At 40.8% G+C, this 18,462-nt stretch overlaps 1 protein-coding gene across 1 annotated transcript in view; it reads left to right on the forward strand.

Moving 5' to 3' along the window:
- The first annotated feature begins 6,507 nt into the window (after positions 1-6,507).
- Positions 6,508-18,462, forward strand: part of LOC133425207 (ATP-binding cassette sub-family C member 4-like) — a 58,849-nt gene continuing 46,894 nt past the window's right edge. The window contains exons 1-7 of the mRNA XM_061715922.1: positions 6,508-7,098; positions 8,366-8,476; positions 13,333-13,453; positions 13,878-14,102; positions 14,182-14,271; positions 16,213-16,376; positions 17,563-17,688. Of these exons, the coding sequence (XP_061571906.1) occupies positions 7,019-7,098; positions 8,366-8,476; positions 13,333-13,453; positions 13,878-14,102; positions 14,182-14,271; positions 16,213-16,376; positions 17,563-17,688 (917 nt within the window). The 5' untranslated portion in view covers positions 6,508-7,018. The remainder of the gene's footprint in view (positions 7,099-8,365; positions 8,477-13,332; positions 13,454-13,877; positions 14,103-14,181; positions 14,272-16,212; positions 16,377-17,562; positions 17,689-18,462) is intronic.

The raw sequence follows: 18,462 nt of genomic DNA on the forward strand, positions 1-18,462 counted from the left end.
AAGACCGGGTCAAATACAGTATTACAAAAGTAATCTGTAACAATTCGTACGGTAAATTAAACCAATTTAACAATCTATGCCACAATGCCTATTTCCAGGTCTTATTTTCATACAAGGAGAGTGATCAATAACAGCAGTGACTGTCCTATCCCTGCATGGAAAGAAGCAAGTACCTAGAACCAAACCTTAAAGAGCTTGATGATCCATTTTAACATTTTAATGGTTGTTGTCATGAACACGGGCCCTGACCCATCTGAGCCATGTTCACTATTGGCGCTTTTCCACTAGTACCTACTCAGCTCTACTCATCTCAACTCGGCCTGGTTTCTTTTCCATAACAATTCAGCACCTGGAGCAGAAGTAGGAGGTTGTAGTGAAGCTGCTGTGACATATTTGATTGTGTGATCTAAACGAAGAAGACAACAACACTAAAGATGTAGAACCTGGAGGAGATGATATATGTGCTGCTGGTTCTGTGGCTTGTGTTCGATACCAAGTTAAAAAGTGAGAGTGAGAGAAGCTTCAAGCGGCAACGCTTTTTTAAAAATTTTGTTTGTCTCTGCGCTGCTGAAAAGTCCGTCGACTCACCTCGATTTTGCGCTTCTCCACCAGGGGTCTAACGTGCCGAGTAGATACTTTTCTGTAACTACTCTGCCGAGGTTCTAAGCGGCTGAGTCGGCTGTATCTGACGTCATCACACTACAGGACACCGATTGGTCGGGGGGTTGGAGTCAGACGTCTGAGTCAGGAGGCGGAAATCAGCGAAAGAGCAACTCTGACGGCGCCGTCTTGGGAAGGAAGAGGTGTTTGAGCCGGAAGCTCGCCGCCACACCCCGGAAATTGAACAAGTACCTGCGAGGCGGTGACGAGGAAACGTCATGAGGAAATGCAAATGAGTCATTGATGTGTATGAGGCCATGTCAACTGGTGCTTTTCCACTAGTACCTACTCAGCTCGGCTCGACTCGGTTTGGTTCTTTTCCACTAGGGGTCTAACGTGCCGAGTAGATACTTTTCTGTAACCACTCTGCCGAGGTTCTAAGTGGCTGTATCTGACGTCATCACACTACAGGCCACCGATTGGTCGGGGGGTTGGAGTCAGACGTCTGAGTCAGGAGGTGGAAATCAGTGAAAGAGCAACTCTGACGACGGTTTCTTGTTCATTTAATTCAACCAGTAACGGCAGCAGAAGTCTGTTTCATGATCCAACTCTGAGCTGCAGATGTTCATAAACCTGGTGTCTCAGCAGAGAATTAAAAAGGAATCTAGACGGGGGATAAGAAACGACCAGATCCACCAGGAGTTCTGTCACTTCATAGCTGCTCGTGGCTCCCAGCTGACTTTTCAGCAGCGCTGAGACAAACAAACAAAAAAAAGCGTTGGAAGCGCTTGAAGCTTCTCTCGCTCTCATTTTTTTACTTGATATGGAACACAAGCCACAGACCCAGCAGCACATCTATCATCTCCTCCAGGTTCTACATCTTTAGTGTTGTTGACTTCTCTGTTTAGATACACAATCAAATACATCACAGCAGCTTCACTCCAACCTCCTACTTCTGATTTGGGTATTGAAAATAAACGAGGCGTGGCGAGTCGAGTCGGGCTGAGTAGGTACTAGTGGAAAAGCGCCATATCTGGATATTGATCTGCCACATCAGACGTATTCTTCCTGCCACAGCCATCCCCATTGGGCGGGGCGTGGCACAGTGAGAGGTCTGGCCCTAACACCTTAGCAGTACTCTCTGATCCGAGGTGTGGACGGACCGAGCACAGCTGGCAGGTCGCTCCATCGTGAACGACATCACAGCGGGGGGACTAGCGGACCATGACTGGATCCACCTCCAACAGAAGGAAGTGCACGTAACAGGTTTAAAATCACTGCTTGTCACTTTCCAGTGTGCACCGGTGAAACGTGGACGAGTCTCTCGGACTGACAGCAGTTTTTGAGCTCACGGTTCAGAGTCACAAAGAGAGGCGGTTGCACCAGCCATTCCCTGTTTTCTGACCCGGAGCTTCAGGTATTATGCAATAACTTGTAATGACAAGACAATCGGAGCGCGTGTAACCTGCAGGGATTTCAGCTCCAGTTGATGGAGGCATTCTTCTGCTGTGAGTGACAGGAGGCCTGTCAGAGCTCTGTACATCACGCTCACATTCAGCGCTGCCTTGATCGCTCATGACAACTTAGCAGGTTTTAGGTATGTACTGAACGGTCCACATTGTCAGCACATAGCATCTTTTCACTTCGGGCTAGATCATGCATGTACACTGTACGTGGTGTTTACCAACACCCAACACTGATCTGTCACTGGATCATTTCAACCTGGTTGCACCTCGGGCTGCACATCAACACACATCCTGCACCGTTAATCACAGTTTATAGTCTTGTTGTTGGAGCTATTTTTCCCTTTTGCTTTATTTAATCATTTATTACAGGGGTCTTTAACCTTTTTTAGCCCAGGGACCCCTTGGATGAGAGAAAAACAGAGCAGGGATCCTCGCTTGTAATTCTTATTTTTTCCTCTTTTTTTTTATGTGTCAAGTTTTGGCTTGTTCTGGCTTATAATAACTTTTGAATGAGTTTTATTCTGCTTATATCACCTTATTAACCAATTCCTGACTGGGTTTTTAGCCTACATGTGTTTACGGTTGATGAAACTTTGGCCTCGTCAGACGTGGAAGGAGTAACGTTAGGCCGAGCTGTAACGTTACAATCTCCAGCTTTAGGCTTCGTTATTGTCGCAAATGTATCCATCAGGTCTAACTTGCGTTAAATATGAAATATATAGAGCCTATATATTATTTTTTTATTTTTTTTGAACTCACACAAATTATTTTGGTTAAAGGAGCATGAGGCTCCTTTTAAGAAATGAGACTCTCTAGCGCCACCCTTCACCACGACGGCCGTTGGGGGTACTGCAGCCAACAGTGAAGCCGGCACGGGAGAACGGGGAGAACGCACATGCAGCGGCATGTGACGTCACATCCGCAGGACAGCGCGGGAAAGTCGGCCCCAGCACTGCAGCACATTTTGCAGCACACAGCCTGTTCAAGGCAAAGGAGAGATACATTAGAGGGCTCATTCTTTTGGGTTTAAACGTATACGAATATTTTTCATAAATCCTGCCTCAATCCGGCCTCAAGCTCCTTTAAAATTGCCTTTATTTCTTTTTAAGTCGAAGGACCCCCTTAAGGAAGGGAAGAAAGAAGGACCCCCTACCTGCAGTACCTCCGGTTGAAGACCACTGATTTATTATGTAGTTAGTTTTTGTGGTTTAGTTTTGGGAGCACACCTTTAGTTTCTTTATGATATTTAGTATTGATTAGGTTTATTTTGGTACTTAACCATGCTTTTATTTTGAAGGTACTGGGTAGCTGGAGCACCAGGTGAGTTTACATACACTGTAGGGGTTGGCAGACACAGGTGAGGCACCTGGGAGGACAGATGTTTTTTTACCAGGGCAAGAGAGGCGGCAAAAGGGCCATTGTTCTTTGTTTGATTGTTTGCCAATGGAATAAACCTCAAGAAACTTAATTTTTTGCCTGAATGGACTCTGTTTATCCTGCGTAGATTTACCCCCTAGGTGTCTCAGTGGCTGTTTTGATTTGATTCAGTTTATTATAGTTTGATACTTTTGAGTTTTTAATAATTCACCTGGAGGACAAATAGCCACTACAGTTGTCATTACCAAAGTTTGTAATTCTAAAAAAGAAAAACTATCCTGCTGGTCTTCACCTCTTTGTAAAAGCTGTCAAACAGCAGCCGAAAGAGAAATGCAGCTAATTAACATTGAACAACAGAATAATGTCCCCTAACATCAAATAATCCCTTTGGATGTCAAATGTTTGCAAAAATCCATGAAGATAAAACCCTTCTCAAAAGGACAAATAAATGGAAAAGCCCCAGTGAGTTTGGATCTGGAAGAGTGACACCTCTCTTCTTTGTTAGCCAACACTTCCATATGTTTCATGGGAAGTTTCAGGCCGACATTCCTGCGGGGAACCACCGTCTCTCGCAGCGGCTCGAGTCTCTGGTTCCTCTGCTGTACAACTGCATTCTGACAGACTCCAGATTCACAGTTTTTGATTGATTGATTGATTTGATTTGATTTATTTTGTACATGTAAAAAGACAACAATTAAAAGAGAAGATAAGAAAACAAAACAAAAAAAATACAAAGGATTTCATCCTTTAACACTTAATATCTTAATTTACATGTGCAAAAAGGAGTAGGAAGAAGTGTAAATTTATTTAATCCTACTCCCATTCACTAATCATTTATTAACAAGTATTTATAATAACTAACTATACTATAATTATACTCACACACTTACCTGTACATTCATACACATAGTTGAGTATTTCTATATATTTGTACACACATGACCATATAAATATTTATTTAAATATACTTATTTACACCATACTATCTCTATATTAACTCCATCTGCTCTATATATATCTACATACATACATACACACATATACATACTGTACATACACACATACATACTGTACATACATACATGCATACATACATGCATGCATGCATACACATACATGCATGCATACACATACATGCATGCATGCATGTAAACACAAACCATCTTCCAACCTAAACTGATAATAGAGGAATAAGGAGAAGCAGGGATGGGTCGTGGAAGACTGAATAAAAGCCATAAAACTAACCAGTGATGAAACTAAGAGCTTCACTGGGAAAATCACTGATGCTGAAACTGTTGTTCGGTGCATTCACACCCAGAAATACACGTGTGCCTGCAGAGCTACGCTGGAAATAGTTTGATTTTCCACTTTCTTTTTTTTTTGTTTCGGCAAATGTGGCGATTGTAGTCTTGCCAAAAAAACAATGTTTATAAGCAGCACTGTCAGACATTTTACCAAGAGGAGCTTGTAAAATCCATCTTAAACAGCTTGTAAATCCATTTAAAACAGCTTGCTCTGATTGATCTTAATCCAGCCCTTTTAAAAGTTGTTAAATAAAAAAATTGAAGCATAAAACCGTGAGCATTTAAAAAGTTTCAGTGCTCCCTCTACTGTTGACTTTATGTAATTGATTGATAATTTTTTTCTGTTACACAAACTATTGACCTCCCTTTAACTTTCTTTCTTACTTTTGATTCAATTTAGTTTCAATATTATTACATTAGCATAATCAATGACATAATAGAAAATCTATGGTTATTTGTGTCTTATCACAAAAACATTCTTTTATTTCACATTTGAAGCTGTTGATTAAAAACACTGAAAACAAGCTCTGAGAATTTGGGTCAAATAGCAAATAGAACAGACTGTTCTATTAAACTCATTGACCGTCAGTGAAAGTCTGAGCATTATTTTAGGAGGCGTCTGGACTTCAGACTCTTGACCTGAGCTTTTGTAAGACATTTTCCGCACGGCTTCACATTTTCTGGGTCGTGTGTCAAAGTCCAGAAAATGCTGAGCCGTCACGTTCAAGTCTGGGACCACAGAAAAAATTATGTGAACCGGCTGGCCGTTGAAGTTTTGGGTTGCGTCACCATGTACATTTTATTTGCAGATGTGAAGAAACTTTCAGGGGATTTTTGAGTCCTACATCCAAAACACACACACACACACACACACACACACACACACAGTTCCTGCTGTTGCATTGGTAGGAGGGTGGACAACATGCTGGGATTTTATGCTCACAGAGCTGTTTATTTGTTCTTTTTTCATTTCAATTCAATTCAATTTTTTTTACTTATTTTGTAATAGCGTCTATTACAAAATAAGTTGTCTCTGGGCGCTTTCCAGAGACCCAGAACATGACCCAGAACATGTTCTTAACAATTTGCAGGGTTATGATCCTATTTATCCACTGTATTTGTGCCTGCAAAGCATTTTAAATCCCATATCCCCCAATATATTTTCTTTCTATTCTAGTAATATTGATGTTTGACTCTAGGCACATTGCTTTATCACCTTAAATACAAGTGGTTATCACTTTCCCTTTTCTACCTGTCGTCTCCTTATCAATAAAATGTCACACGTCATAACTGTTTTAAGAGCCCTTCGCCCACATGACTAATGTTGCCTTCACTTGCGGCTGGGAACTCGGAGTTTCTCAGGCTCTACTATTGAAATACGACACCGCAAAACGCCGGTTAGGGTCGCCCCCCCCCAAAAAAACGTGACACTACTTACAGATCAGGCAAGGATGACCCCCTTATGGCAACCCATACCCCCCCTCGTTGAGTTATGTCTGTTATGATGGACCACATTGTGCTTTACATGAGGACCCTTAACGTCCATCACCACAACGAGCCTGATTGGCTGAAACCGTGTCACGTGGGAAGAGATTTGTACACGCTGCAGATGTTTCCTTATTATGTTGTGGTTAAATGAAAAGGCAGAAGTTAACGATAACTGGGATTCATTCCCGACATATTATTAGTTAGACTTTTAACTTTTAGAGTTAGAAAGGACGTTGGTCGTGGGCAGTGGCCGGTGCGGCGCGGGTGCGTGCGTCAATTCATGCGTTTATGCTGGTAACCTAAAGGCTTAAACAACTGGAGGCATGTCAGGAAAATGGTTAGTAATACGACAAATCCGAAATAGATTAAAGGAGACTCCTCCTGGGTCCGCATTAAGCAAAATAACAACGTTGGCGAATTACTGAATAACAGTTTGCTTCTAATAAACCGAAAACAAGCATTAACTTCAACGCAACAAGTTTAAAAAACGTGTTAGCGAACTTCAACACCCAGAAATTGACTCCAAATACCATGTATTTTTTTAAATTTCCCGTTTTATTTAGTTTTTTAAATGGTTTCAATTTAAATAGTGCGTCGACGGGGATCTGCGAAGCCACGCCCACTTGGACTGCCGACAGTGTTTTGATTGGCTGAAAGAAAAACTCCGCTGTGACGTCACCGGGCCGCATAGGGAGTGAATTAAAGTCGTTGCTGGAGCCGGAGCGGAGATGAGAGTTGGAGCGTGTTGATCCGCGGACGCACAGCAGCGCACCAGGCAGCACTATGAACCCGGAGCCGACCAAGACCCGGGCCAGGCTCAACCCGCTGGCCAACGCAGGATTTGTGTCCAGGATCTTTTTATGGTGAGTAAATACTATTAACCTGATTGTTCATCTATTACTCCTGCTTGTTCATCCATTACTCCTGATTGTTCATCTATTACTCCTGCTTGTTCAATTATTACTCCTGATTGTTCATCTATTACTCCTGATTGTTCAACTATTACTCCTGATTGTTCAATTATTACTCCTGATTGTTCATCTATTACTCCTGCTTGTTCAATTATTACTCCTGCTTGTTCAATTATTACTCCTGATTGTTCAACTATTACCCCTGATTGTTCAATTATTACTCCTGATTGTTCAATTATTACTCCTGATTGTTCATCTATTACTCCTGATTGTTCAACTATTACTCCTGTTCAAGAGTTATTAAATCTGACCCCCTCAGATAATTGCACAACCATAAAATGAACAGATTTACTGTATGAATAATATAGTTTTGCTGCTGTGACATTGACTAAAATTATGTGTTGATTGCCAATTGTTGAAAAGAAAGAGTGGTTAAATAAGGACATTGATTTCTGATTCCTGTTTTCCCCCTTTTGATATTACAAAACATTGAATTAATTTCACTTTAAACCGTTTCCCCTTTTATCTATTTCTCAAAACCTTTTTTTTCAAACCTACAGTAGATGGCACATATGGTTTAGATAATCCCATGCAAGATGAGAACTCTTCAAAACATTTCCCGACTTTGTCTCGCCAGAAGTTAAGCTTGCTTCTTGATCTTTTTATTTGATTTATTTCATTTTTGGCTACTTTTTAAAAGCAATAGATGAGTTCTGGCCAGTCTCACTCCCAGTTAGTGTGAAATTCTGGGAAACACTAATGACAATTGTTCTCTCAACGTTCATGAATATTAACTAGTTGGGGGTCAACTGCATTAAGACAAGACAAGGAAATACAGAAGTATTGTTTACTTTGGGATTCCCTGCAGCCGGCCCCCCCAGGCAACTTAATTGAGTCATTGTTCCTGATAGACTCCACCTATTATGTAAAACAATCATGAATTCCACCTCGTGGAGCTACAAGAGAAACAGTCGGTTACTGTTATGATGTCATGATGTATGTGTGTCTTTTGTTGGGATAAATTAATCATGATTAATTAGTGAAGCTAATCAATTCTCTTTTAGAGATTAGAATATATTTGCCAAGCAAGTCCACGGAGAAGCAGCGACTATTTCACCACAGACTTTGATGCAGATATAGAGGACAGTCCTTTAAAGAAAGGGGGGCATCATTGTTATCTGCGATCTACTGTTTAATTCTCCATGTGACTCCGTTTCAGCTGGCTAACCCCGTTGCTGCACCTTGGCCGCAAACAACATCTTGATGAAAATGACATGTACCGGGTTCTTCCAGAGTACCTTTCTGAAACCCTGGGAGAAGAGCTACAAAGGTATTTTTGAAGCTTTGATCGACCAAAGTCTATTATGCGACTATCAGGAATGTGTTTGAAGTTTTTCCTACAAATTGAATAGTTTTAGGGTGAGCTTATCTGTTAACCAGCCATTTGGTCGGAGGTGAGAAACCTGGCAGAGTAAACGTCAGAACTTAGAACTGCTTGTTTAAGTCTCTTTTTCTTTCTTTCCATTGAATGACGTTTTTCAAATAAAGTGCAACTCTCGTAACTCCCCGTGATCTCGCCCTGCGAGACCTCTCCTAAAAAAAACAATGAAATAGAACATCTCAATGTTGAAGAAGGACAAAAACATCTTTAGTCTTCGAAAAATTATTGCGATTGCTGCCATTGGTGTTGAAAAAATAGTCAGGTGATGACAGGGGTATGGCAAGGTATGGCAGCCGCCACACCTTTGCTTCAAGGGTTAAATGTAAATGTTTTTTTAAATACATTTATGGAATAACTACAAATGCAAATAAGAACAACATGATCGATTTCACTAGTTATTTTACACTGCAAAAACTCAAAATCTTAACAAGAATATTTGTCTTATTTCTAGTTAAAATGTCTCATTTTTAGTCAAATTTAAAAAAAAAAAAAAAATCTCATTACATTTAAGACAAGACTCAAAAACAACCATTTTCACCTGTTTCAAGTAGATTTTCACTTAAAATAAGCAGAAAAATCTGCCAATGGAACAAGATTGTTTAGCTTGTAATGAGAAGATAAATCTTGTCCCACTTGCAGATTTTTTTACTTATTTCAAGTGAAAATTTACTTGAAACAGGTGAAAATGGTCAAATAACAAGTTATTTTTCTGGTAATGACTCTTGTTTTAAGTGTAATGAGATTTTTTTGACTAAAAATGAGACATTTTAACTAGAAATAAGACAAATATTCCTGGTAAGATTTTGAGTTTTTGCAGTGTGAGCGAGACTGCATTTGAAAAAGTTCCAATTTTCTTGACCACACAGATAAGCTACATAGCAGACTTCTGTGATGAGTATTTGCTGGACGTGTTGATTGATACTCTAGTTAAGTTCTGTGACTCGTAACCTTGCCATACGTTAGCTTCGACTGAATTGACGCCACTGGGTGATGAAGACGGCGGATGCTCATTTGAATGATTATCAGAGGTGTAATGTAATGCATGATGATTAAGGAGTGTTACAACACAACTACGTTGTGTTAGAAGCCGTGTGGATCTAGCGTGTCACGTGCCCCTTTTACATTGAGCTGCCCCAGCAATAATCCCCTCCGAGGGTCGTCTTTACCGCGGCTCAGGTGTAAACAGGTCTAATGTGGGAGGGATTTGTTGATCACGTCACAACCCACCAGGGGAGTTTGTTTTTTAAGCACTTTATTTATAGCTTTTTCCATGTTACAGAAGAATGGACATTCATTAACAATTCAACCCCAACAAACCCACCGATCCATCCACCCCTTACAAAGTCAGAAACGATATAAGTAAATGAATAAATGAAATAAGTAAAACACAACAAACAAAGGTAAAAACAATATGTTATATAATATAATATAATAAGGTAATAGCTGATGAGGGTAACAGCAGCAGGACCAGGTCCTCAAGTTCATCCATCCTCATTTTGAAAGCTACACCTGTCTGACAGCGGACAACAGGTCATTCTACACGCCCACACAGGTTACGTTCTGTTAATCCCACCTCGCCTTTGTCAGACCTGGGTTTAAAGGAGGACTCGGATGCAGACCGAGAACGGTAATGACAGGTTTTTATTTGGATGTTTTTGAATCTCTCAAGACAGGGTGACAAACAAACAGGCTATGAAAAACTAGACGTCACCAAAGGGCGCGGTGACAAAAACCCAAGAGAAAGAAACAAAACTAAAAATCACTCCAACCAGAGGAGAAACGCTACACTGATCTAAATACCCTATATACATATATATAGTTTTATTCCGTTTAAATTTTTTTTAAAGGTATCTGTTTTATTTATTTATCTATCTCTTATAATGTTTTTATTATTTTTATTGTTGTGGACTGATTATTATTTTTTTTTTAGCCTTAATCCTTGAACTTTTATCTTTATAAATTTTATATATTTTATATTGTATGTCAGGGTGCATTGGTCTCCCAGTTTTTATTTTTTTTGGTCTCCCAGTTTTTATTTGTTTATAATGCTTATTTTTCAATCAAAATGTCAAAGCACCTTGTATTTCATGTACCTGGACGAAAGGTGCTATATAAATAAAATTTGATTGATTGATTGATTGATATACATCTCCAAAATCAAATACTCTCACGGAGGGAAAAAAACGAAGCTGACAATAGTAAAAAAAACTAAGGCGCTCCAAAAGGGAGGAAATAAGAAAGGGGATGAAAACTACTTTTAATGTCTAACCAAAAACGTTATCAAAAAAACAAGGTCACTCTTGGATTACAAAAACATAGAAATACAAATTTGGTAAAGGGTCGAAGTTTCTTGGTCAAGGGCTGTAACAGGCTGGATGTACTCGCAAGGACGAGATACTCTGGCAGCCAACCAGGGGAAGACAAAGACTAAATACCCATGAGGAGAGGTGACGCAGATGGAAACAACCAGGGAATCAGGGGAGATATCAGACTGGTGACACAGGAGGAGGGGCAAGTGGCCGCTGTGTGACAGCCTTCAGGCACGAGCTGACATCATTCAGATGAAAATGTACTGGCAGAAATGCTTTTTCATTTTCAAAATGAAGCTGCAGTTTTTACTCTTTGACCTAATTAAAATGATAAAGATAAGATAAGATAAGATAAGATTGTCCTTTATTTCTCCCTCAATGGGGAAATTCACTTTTTGCAGCAGCAGTACACTCAACACACACATGCAGGGAAAGGGTAAAAAAATATATGATTACAAAATATAAACCGTATATACATTGGAATAAAAAATAAGAAGTAGTGCAGTACGGGAAAGAAAGAAAAACAGTGCAAAAAAAGCAGGTAGGATGTTTATGAGGTAGACAGATATTGCACATGTTGTTGTTGGACATTGACATTGCTACTTCGTTTTCATGCCCGCCCCGCAAAAAGTGTAACATAATTCAAATTGAGTGGGCGATCAGTCCAGTCTGACTGTTCTCCAGGACGTGAGTTGTGCAGGTCCGCTAAGGTTGGACAGATATTGGCAGATTCTCACCTGCTGTAACTGTAGTGTCACCAAACTACAAGTACAGCCAGTCGACGGGTCTAAATTATGTCTGTTTATCAATCCATTAAAAAACTTTGATAACCCCTAGAGGGAAATTATTTAAATTACACCTCTGCCTATTATTTATCATTTACTTTTTATTATTTATTCATTTTCATGGGAATTTGTAAAGGAATATTTTCTCGCAACATGAGTGATTATAAGGTCGCCACGTGATGCGAGAGAGAGCGGAGCCGGAGCGCGCGTCCATGGCGCGGCGGCATCTGGCTCCACAGAACAGCCTGAAGCTGGATCAGCGGAAACTTTTGTCTCCACGAATAACAGCACATCCACACTGTGGGATTATTTATTAGTCGACATGCAACAAACAGGGACCTCCCCCGAAAAGTGTGAAAGTTTCGCTCCCTACCAGCGGGATTTAAACCTTAATTTCTTTAGTTAAAAAAAAAAAAAAACACCTTAGTTTCAACATTTATGCCAAGGACACCGAAGCTAGTTTCTGAATCTCACAAGACTAGGTGGTTGGTGTTGAAGTAGTAACTTACTTAATGAAAAAATGCAAGACATAAAACAAAGATGCCTAGTCTATGGGAAGAACACTTTATACTAAATGTATAAAATATTGTGTTAGTATTAAAATAATCCATTAGGTTTTTATTAAAAAAAGGGGAAAAAAAAGCATCTTAGATTGAAATATTGGGGGAAAAAATGACAATTAGATTATTTTCCAAAGTCTCGTTCCTGCAGCAGAGACGTCTCTGCTCCCAGTTAGCAGGGTGGAACATGTTGGAGCTCTGCCGTCTCTCTGCCTATAGAGAACATACGCTGCGTGCGTTCAGGACCGTTGCTGCAGGCGTTCAATGCTCACGACTGCATTCCTAGTCATTCCTCACTTGTCCTCGTGGGCCCTCTGGGCTCCTTACGTCTCATTAGAAAGAGATCCATCTTTTTCTGTGTGTTTTTGATGAAAGCCACGCACTGGATTTTTACCTCCACAACCTGTTTTCAACGTGTGAGGCATTTGACTTGTCTGAAGACCAACTGTTCTCAAGAAAAAGTAGGCAACAAAAGAACAAGGGAGGTGGCTGCATCGGCATGTTCAGCACTGCGCGTACTTCGGCTAGAAGCTTTTGATCTTATGAGGATGGTCCAACTATTGAGCAAAATGCTGCAACCCTGCAGCATAATGAATGAACATGAATAGGGAATAAACTTTAATCTGAAGTTAATAGTTTTCCTTTTGATGTCATTTGAGTTAATCCTGCCACCACTTTCACTAACGTGTTATGTTAATATTCATTCTGAAGTCTACAGAAGAGTATTAGGGCCATGCAGGAGAAAAAAAATTTGAGCAGGGAAGATTTTTTTTTTATTGTGCACTTCGAGAAAAAAGTCAATGTCGAGAAAAAAGTCGAAATGTTGAGATTAATGTTGAAATACAATTTCGTGAATAAAGTCGAAATTGTACTTCAACATTAATCTCGACATTTTACCTTTTTTCTCAACATTTTGACTTTTTACTCGAAGTGCATAATGAAAAAAAAATCTTCCTCCTCTAAAATATTATTTTTATTTTTCTCCTGCCTGGCCCTAATACTGTTCCGTAGAAGTCACAGAAAATACTATCTGAGTTCTTCTTCAACATGGTATCCAAGGCTGAAACAACATCTCCACTGACTCTTTGCAGAAGATGGGACCTGGAAGTGAAAGGTGCTGCGAAGGAGCTGCAGAATCCCAGCCTGACCCGGGTTCTGATCCAGTGCTACGGGCGCTCCTACGGGCTTGCAGGGCTGTTTTTGTTTTTTCTGGTAAGTTCTAACCACTTTAATCTTTCTCTTGAATTGAATTTGAATTGAAATTTTTATTTCAAACATTAAACAGTAGTGAAAACAAAACAAAAATATATATATATATAAATAAAAACAAGCATCCATCATAATTAACATGCTTGAAAAGGACTAGGAAGAAGTAAAAACTTACTTACCCCCTTAACTATATTTCATTATTATTATTATATTATTATTATTCAATCCTCTTTATTGGAGGATTGAATAAGGGTGATGAAGTCACAAGAGATTTGTTGGTGTATTGATTACTTTATCTTAAAAGAATGAGCTGCTGTTGTAATGATTTGTGTGAGAAGACTGCAGGAAAAGTTGCTCTGAATATTGTTTATCTGGTGTTTAATAGATAAATGGATCACTTGAGATAAGTCCCCGTCTGTGCACACAGGAAGCTATCAAGGTGATCCAGCCTCTGCTTTTGGGTCAAATAATCCAGTACTTTGAGAATTATGACCCGGATGATCAGAGGAGTCTTTACATGGTGTACGGCTACGCCGCTGCCATGTCCGTGTCGGCCTTCGGACAGACCATTCTGCAGCATCTCTACTTCTATCACGTCCAGAGAATCGGCATGAAGGCCAGGGTGGCCATCTGTCACATGATCTACAAGAAGGTCAGTGAGGAACGGGGCTGGCTTTAAGGAGACGAATGCAGATTTGGGAAATGATGACTGGCTCACTTCTCTCCTCCAGGCTCTTCGTCTCAGCAACGAATCCATGGGACGAACAACCACCGGCCAAATTGTGAATCTCCTTTCAAATGACATCAACCGTTTTGATGAGGTACGGAAACATAAGCAAGTTATGTCTTCTATGTCTGTTGAAAAAATCGATTTTCCGATTCTAAATCGATTCTCATATTAATTCCTAACAATCGATTCGTATGTTTAAAGATACATTTTTTTTTTTTCATCGTTACATTACAACTTTTGGTATTTTTTTGTTTATGCCCAAAAAAGGAATGTTTTGTTGGACACGAGAATAACCGGTGCCATGTTTATGCCTTCAAATATATTTAAAAGTATGAAAACATTAAAGTTTTCAGTTATAATTGCATAAATTGTCTATATGTCATTACTTTATTTGTCTTGGGGTTACATTTGAATAAAATGCTAAAAACCAAATTCTCAAAAATGGAAAAAAATAAAAGCGATTTCATCCGTCCTCTGTTTGCTGCCCTGGATCTGTTGGATAATTCTGCCACACGATGTTTCTGAAAGCAGTTCTATCAGCATTCTGGGAGGTGATTGGTCCTTACAGCATCATTAGCTGCTAATACTTGCTGTTGAATCTCAATATAATACTAGTATTAATGTTACATAACTACAGTCATATAATTCATGCAACAGCTCAAAAAACATTTTTAATAACACTAACCCAAATCAATATCGGAATCGAATCTTGATAATCGATTCTGACTCTTAAGAATCGGAATCGAATCGATTCTTGACATTTGAATGGATACCCAGCCCTAATGTCTTCAGAGAGAGAGAGAGAGAAACAGTCCAGTTGCCTTGAGGAAGAGGTTCTTTGGACATTAACAAGCACGCTTTTATTTCCAGTCGTATTGATTATTGTAATGCCCTGCTTTCTGGTCTTCCTAAAAAGAGCATTTCCAGTCTCCAACTATTACAAAACTCAGCTGATGAAGACCAGCAGGCGGTCTCACATTACACCAGTCTTAGAATCGCTGCATTGGCTCCCCGTTTGCTTCAGGATTGATTTTAAGGTTCTCTTATTAGTTTCTAAACCTCTTAACGGTCTCGGGCCTTCTTATCTGTCTGATCTGCTTTTATCCTATAAACCCTGGCGGACCCTGAGGTCCTCCGACACCGGCCTTTTAATCATTCCCAAAGTTAGAACCATAACCCACAGTTAGGCATCATTTCACTACTACGGCTCACGTCTGTGGAACAGCCTGCTGGAGAACCTCAGGGCCGCAGAGACTGTTGATGTTTTTAAAAACAGGCTCAAGACTCACCTTTTTAACTTGGTATTTAGCTGATTCCTTTTAGTCTTTCTTATATACCCTTGTTTTAACTAGCTGTTTTCGTTGTTTTAACCCAGGTACGCTCTTATGGTTTTAAATTGTTCTTATGTTTGTTTTAGCAGGTCTTGCTTTCTAGACCTACTTTTAGGATTTTATGTTATACTTTTAAACTCTTTTAGTGTGTATTTTAACTTCATAGCCTATCTTATCCTGCTTTCTTGTAGCTTTTAGCTCCAGTGTTTCCTCATGTGGAGCCTCCATGCTGGGAGTGACTCTGGCCTGCAGGGGGTCGTACTGGGGGTGGTTCTGGCCTGGATGGTGGTGGAGCTCTGCACCACGGCTTTACCGCTGTGGTGTGGACTCTTCTATCTGTCTGGGCCGGGATGGTCTCTGTGGAGGCCCCCCCCCCTTGTGGTTGCAGGTTATGAGACCTCCTGGTGTGGATGGCTCCCTGATACCGTTTCCTCACCTGGATCCTCACTGCTCAGCCATAAACTTGTGTGAATCGCAGTGTGCTTGTGTATTATTAAGTTTTATGTTTTATGTAAAGCGTTTGCGTTGCATTTTTTATTTTGTATGAAAAGCGCTATACAAATAAAGATTGATTTGATTTGAACCTGCACAGGCTGAACAAATGTGTGCACGTGCATTTAACGCAGTGATTTCTGCAGACTATATGATTGTATTTAGTTTTTTTGCACGTCTGTGGTCATCTATACTCACTGTCTCTGCAGATTGTACTGGATCTCCACTATCTGTGGCTGGGACCGCTACAGGCAGTGGTCATCATCTTTTTCCTGTGGTACGAGGTCGGAGTCTCCTGCATGGCCGGTGTGGCCACAATTGCAGTCATGCTGCCGGTGCAGACAATGTTTGGAAAGCTCTTCGGCATATTTAGGTAAGGAACAAAAAAAACACTGGGATTATTATTAGCTCAACTAGCTGAGCATGTTGAGAAACAGATTGGAGTTAAGCGTCTAGATGAAAAGAATACTCCCGAATACTGACAACCTCAAGGAGACTATAAAACTATAAAAATCCCTGCCAAACAGGGCGTAGTGACATGCTGCAGCTGCATGATTTACAGGTGGAAGACGAACGCAGCGCAGCAGCTTGTTATGTGATTAAAGTGCAACAGTAGAGTGATTCATACACTGATACTGGGTCCATGAAATAAGGCAAGGCAAGTTTATTTGTACAGCACAATTCAACACAAAGTAATTAAAAGCAGCAAGACACAATTAAACAGTAAATAACAGATAAAATGAAATAAAATGATAAGAAAAGAGGTAAAATAATAAAAAGCACAAGATGTTAAAAAGTAATGGCAGTAGAGTTCAGCAGGTACATCTCATTCTTAAAATGGCAAGAATTACGTTTCTATACGGTCAAAACGTACAAAGACCGGGTCAAATACAGTATTACAAAAGTAATCTGTAACAATTCGTACGGTGAGTTAAACCAATTTGACAATTCTATGCCACAATGCCTGTTTCCAGGTCTTATTTCACACAACTGAGGAGAATTATGTTTCTATACGATCAAAACGTACAAAGACCGGGTCAATAAGAGATCAGTGATAGGGCCATCAGTGATTGGTGCCGTACTCCGTGCTCTATAAAGGCTTAACATTCCTAAGTGATGCAATGTACCACCCATTCAGAAATGCAGATCTGTTCTAATGCGAGCTGTGTGGCAGTACGCGGTGTCTCCACACAGCCCTGCGGCCCCGCAGCAGGTGTAACCGAAATCTGTTCAGACTCACAAAGAATGTTCAAGTTGTGATTTTTGAACGAATGCCACATCTGTCAAGTGTTGTGTCATTAGACGCATCAACCGAATGGTTAATGAGGCTGCATAGATCAGTTTATTATTATTATTCCCAGCTGAGTGTTGTTATTGCAAGAAAGACCGGCCCAGGCAAGTTATCACATCCCGGTCTGAGCGGTTATGATCAAACCCCATTTCATCACACCTTTGCTTTTTTATGTTTTTTGGAAATACGAGATGCATGAAGTCATGTCTGTTTATTATTCATTCTTCAAGCTAATTTGTCCTCATGTTTCTCACTTGGGTTGTTTCAGGAGCAGAACTGCTGTTCTTACCGACAGTAGGATCCGCATCATGAACGAGGTGGTGTCTGGCATCAGGATAATCAAGATGTACGCCTGGGAGAAACCACTTTCAGCTTTAGTCACTGAGGTTAGAAGGTAAGGATGATGGGGGGCGCTCAGTGAGTATGGGGTCCGGGGCACTCTATTAAGGGCTGTCTGGTCTCTGTATGATCGGAGCAAGAGTTTGGTTGCATTGCTGGCAGTAGATCAGACTTGTTCCCAGTGCATGTTGGACTTGGGCAAGGCTGCCCTTTGTAACAGGTTCTGTTCATAATTTTTATAGACAGGATTTCTAGGCGTAGCAGGGGCCAGAGGGGATCCGGTTTGGGGACCACAGGATTTCATCTCTGCTTTTTGTAGATGATGTTGTCCTAGGCCATTGTTCTCCACCGGGAAAGGGTGGCGTGCCTTCTCCGGGTGGGTGGGGAAGTCCTGTCCCAGGTGGAGGAGTTCAAGTATCTCGGGGTCTTGTTCACGAGTGAGGGAACGATGGAGCGGGAGATTGACAGACGGATCGGTGCAGCGTCCGCAGTAATGCGGTCGATGTACTGGACCGTCGTGGTGAAGAGGGAGCTGAGTCGAAAGGTGAAGCTCTCGATTTACCGGTCAATCTACGCACCTACCCTCACCTATGGTCACGAACTTTGGGTAGTGACCGAAAGGACAAGATCGCGGATACAAGCGGCCGAGATGAGTTTCCTCCGCAGGGTGGCTGGACTCTCCCTTAGAGATAGGGTGAGGAGTTCGGTCACCCAGGAGGAGCTCGGAGTCGAGCCGCTGCTCCTTCACCTTGAGAGGAGTCAGCTGAGGTGGCTTGGCCATCTGTATCGGATCCTCCTGGACGCCTCCCTAGGGAGGTGTTCCAGGCAT

The sequence above is a fragment of the Cololabis saira genome, chromosome 24 (genome assembly GCF_033807715.1).
Source record: "Cololabis saira isolate AMF1-May2022 chromosome 24, fColSai1.1, whole genome shotgun sequence".
Lineage (NCBI taxonomy): Eukaryota > Metazoa > Chordata > Actinopteri > Beloniformes > Belonidae > Cololabis > Cololabis saira.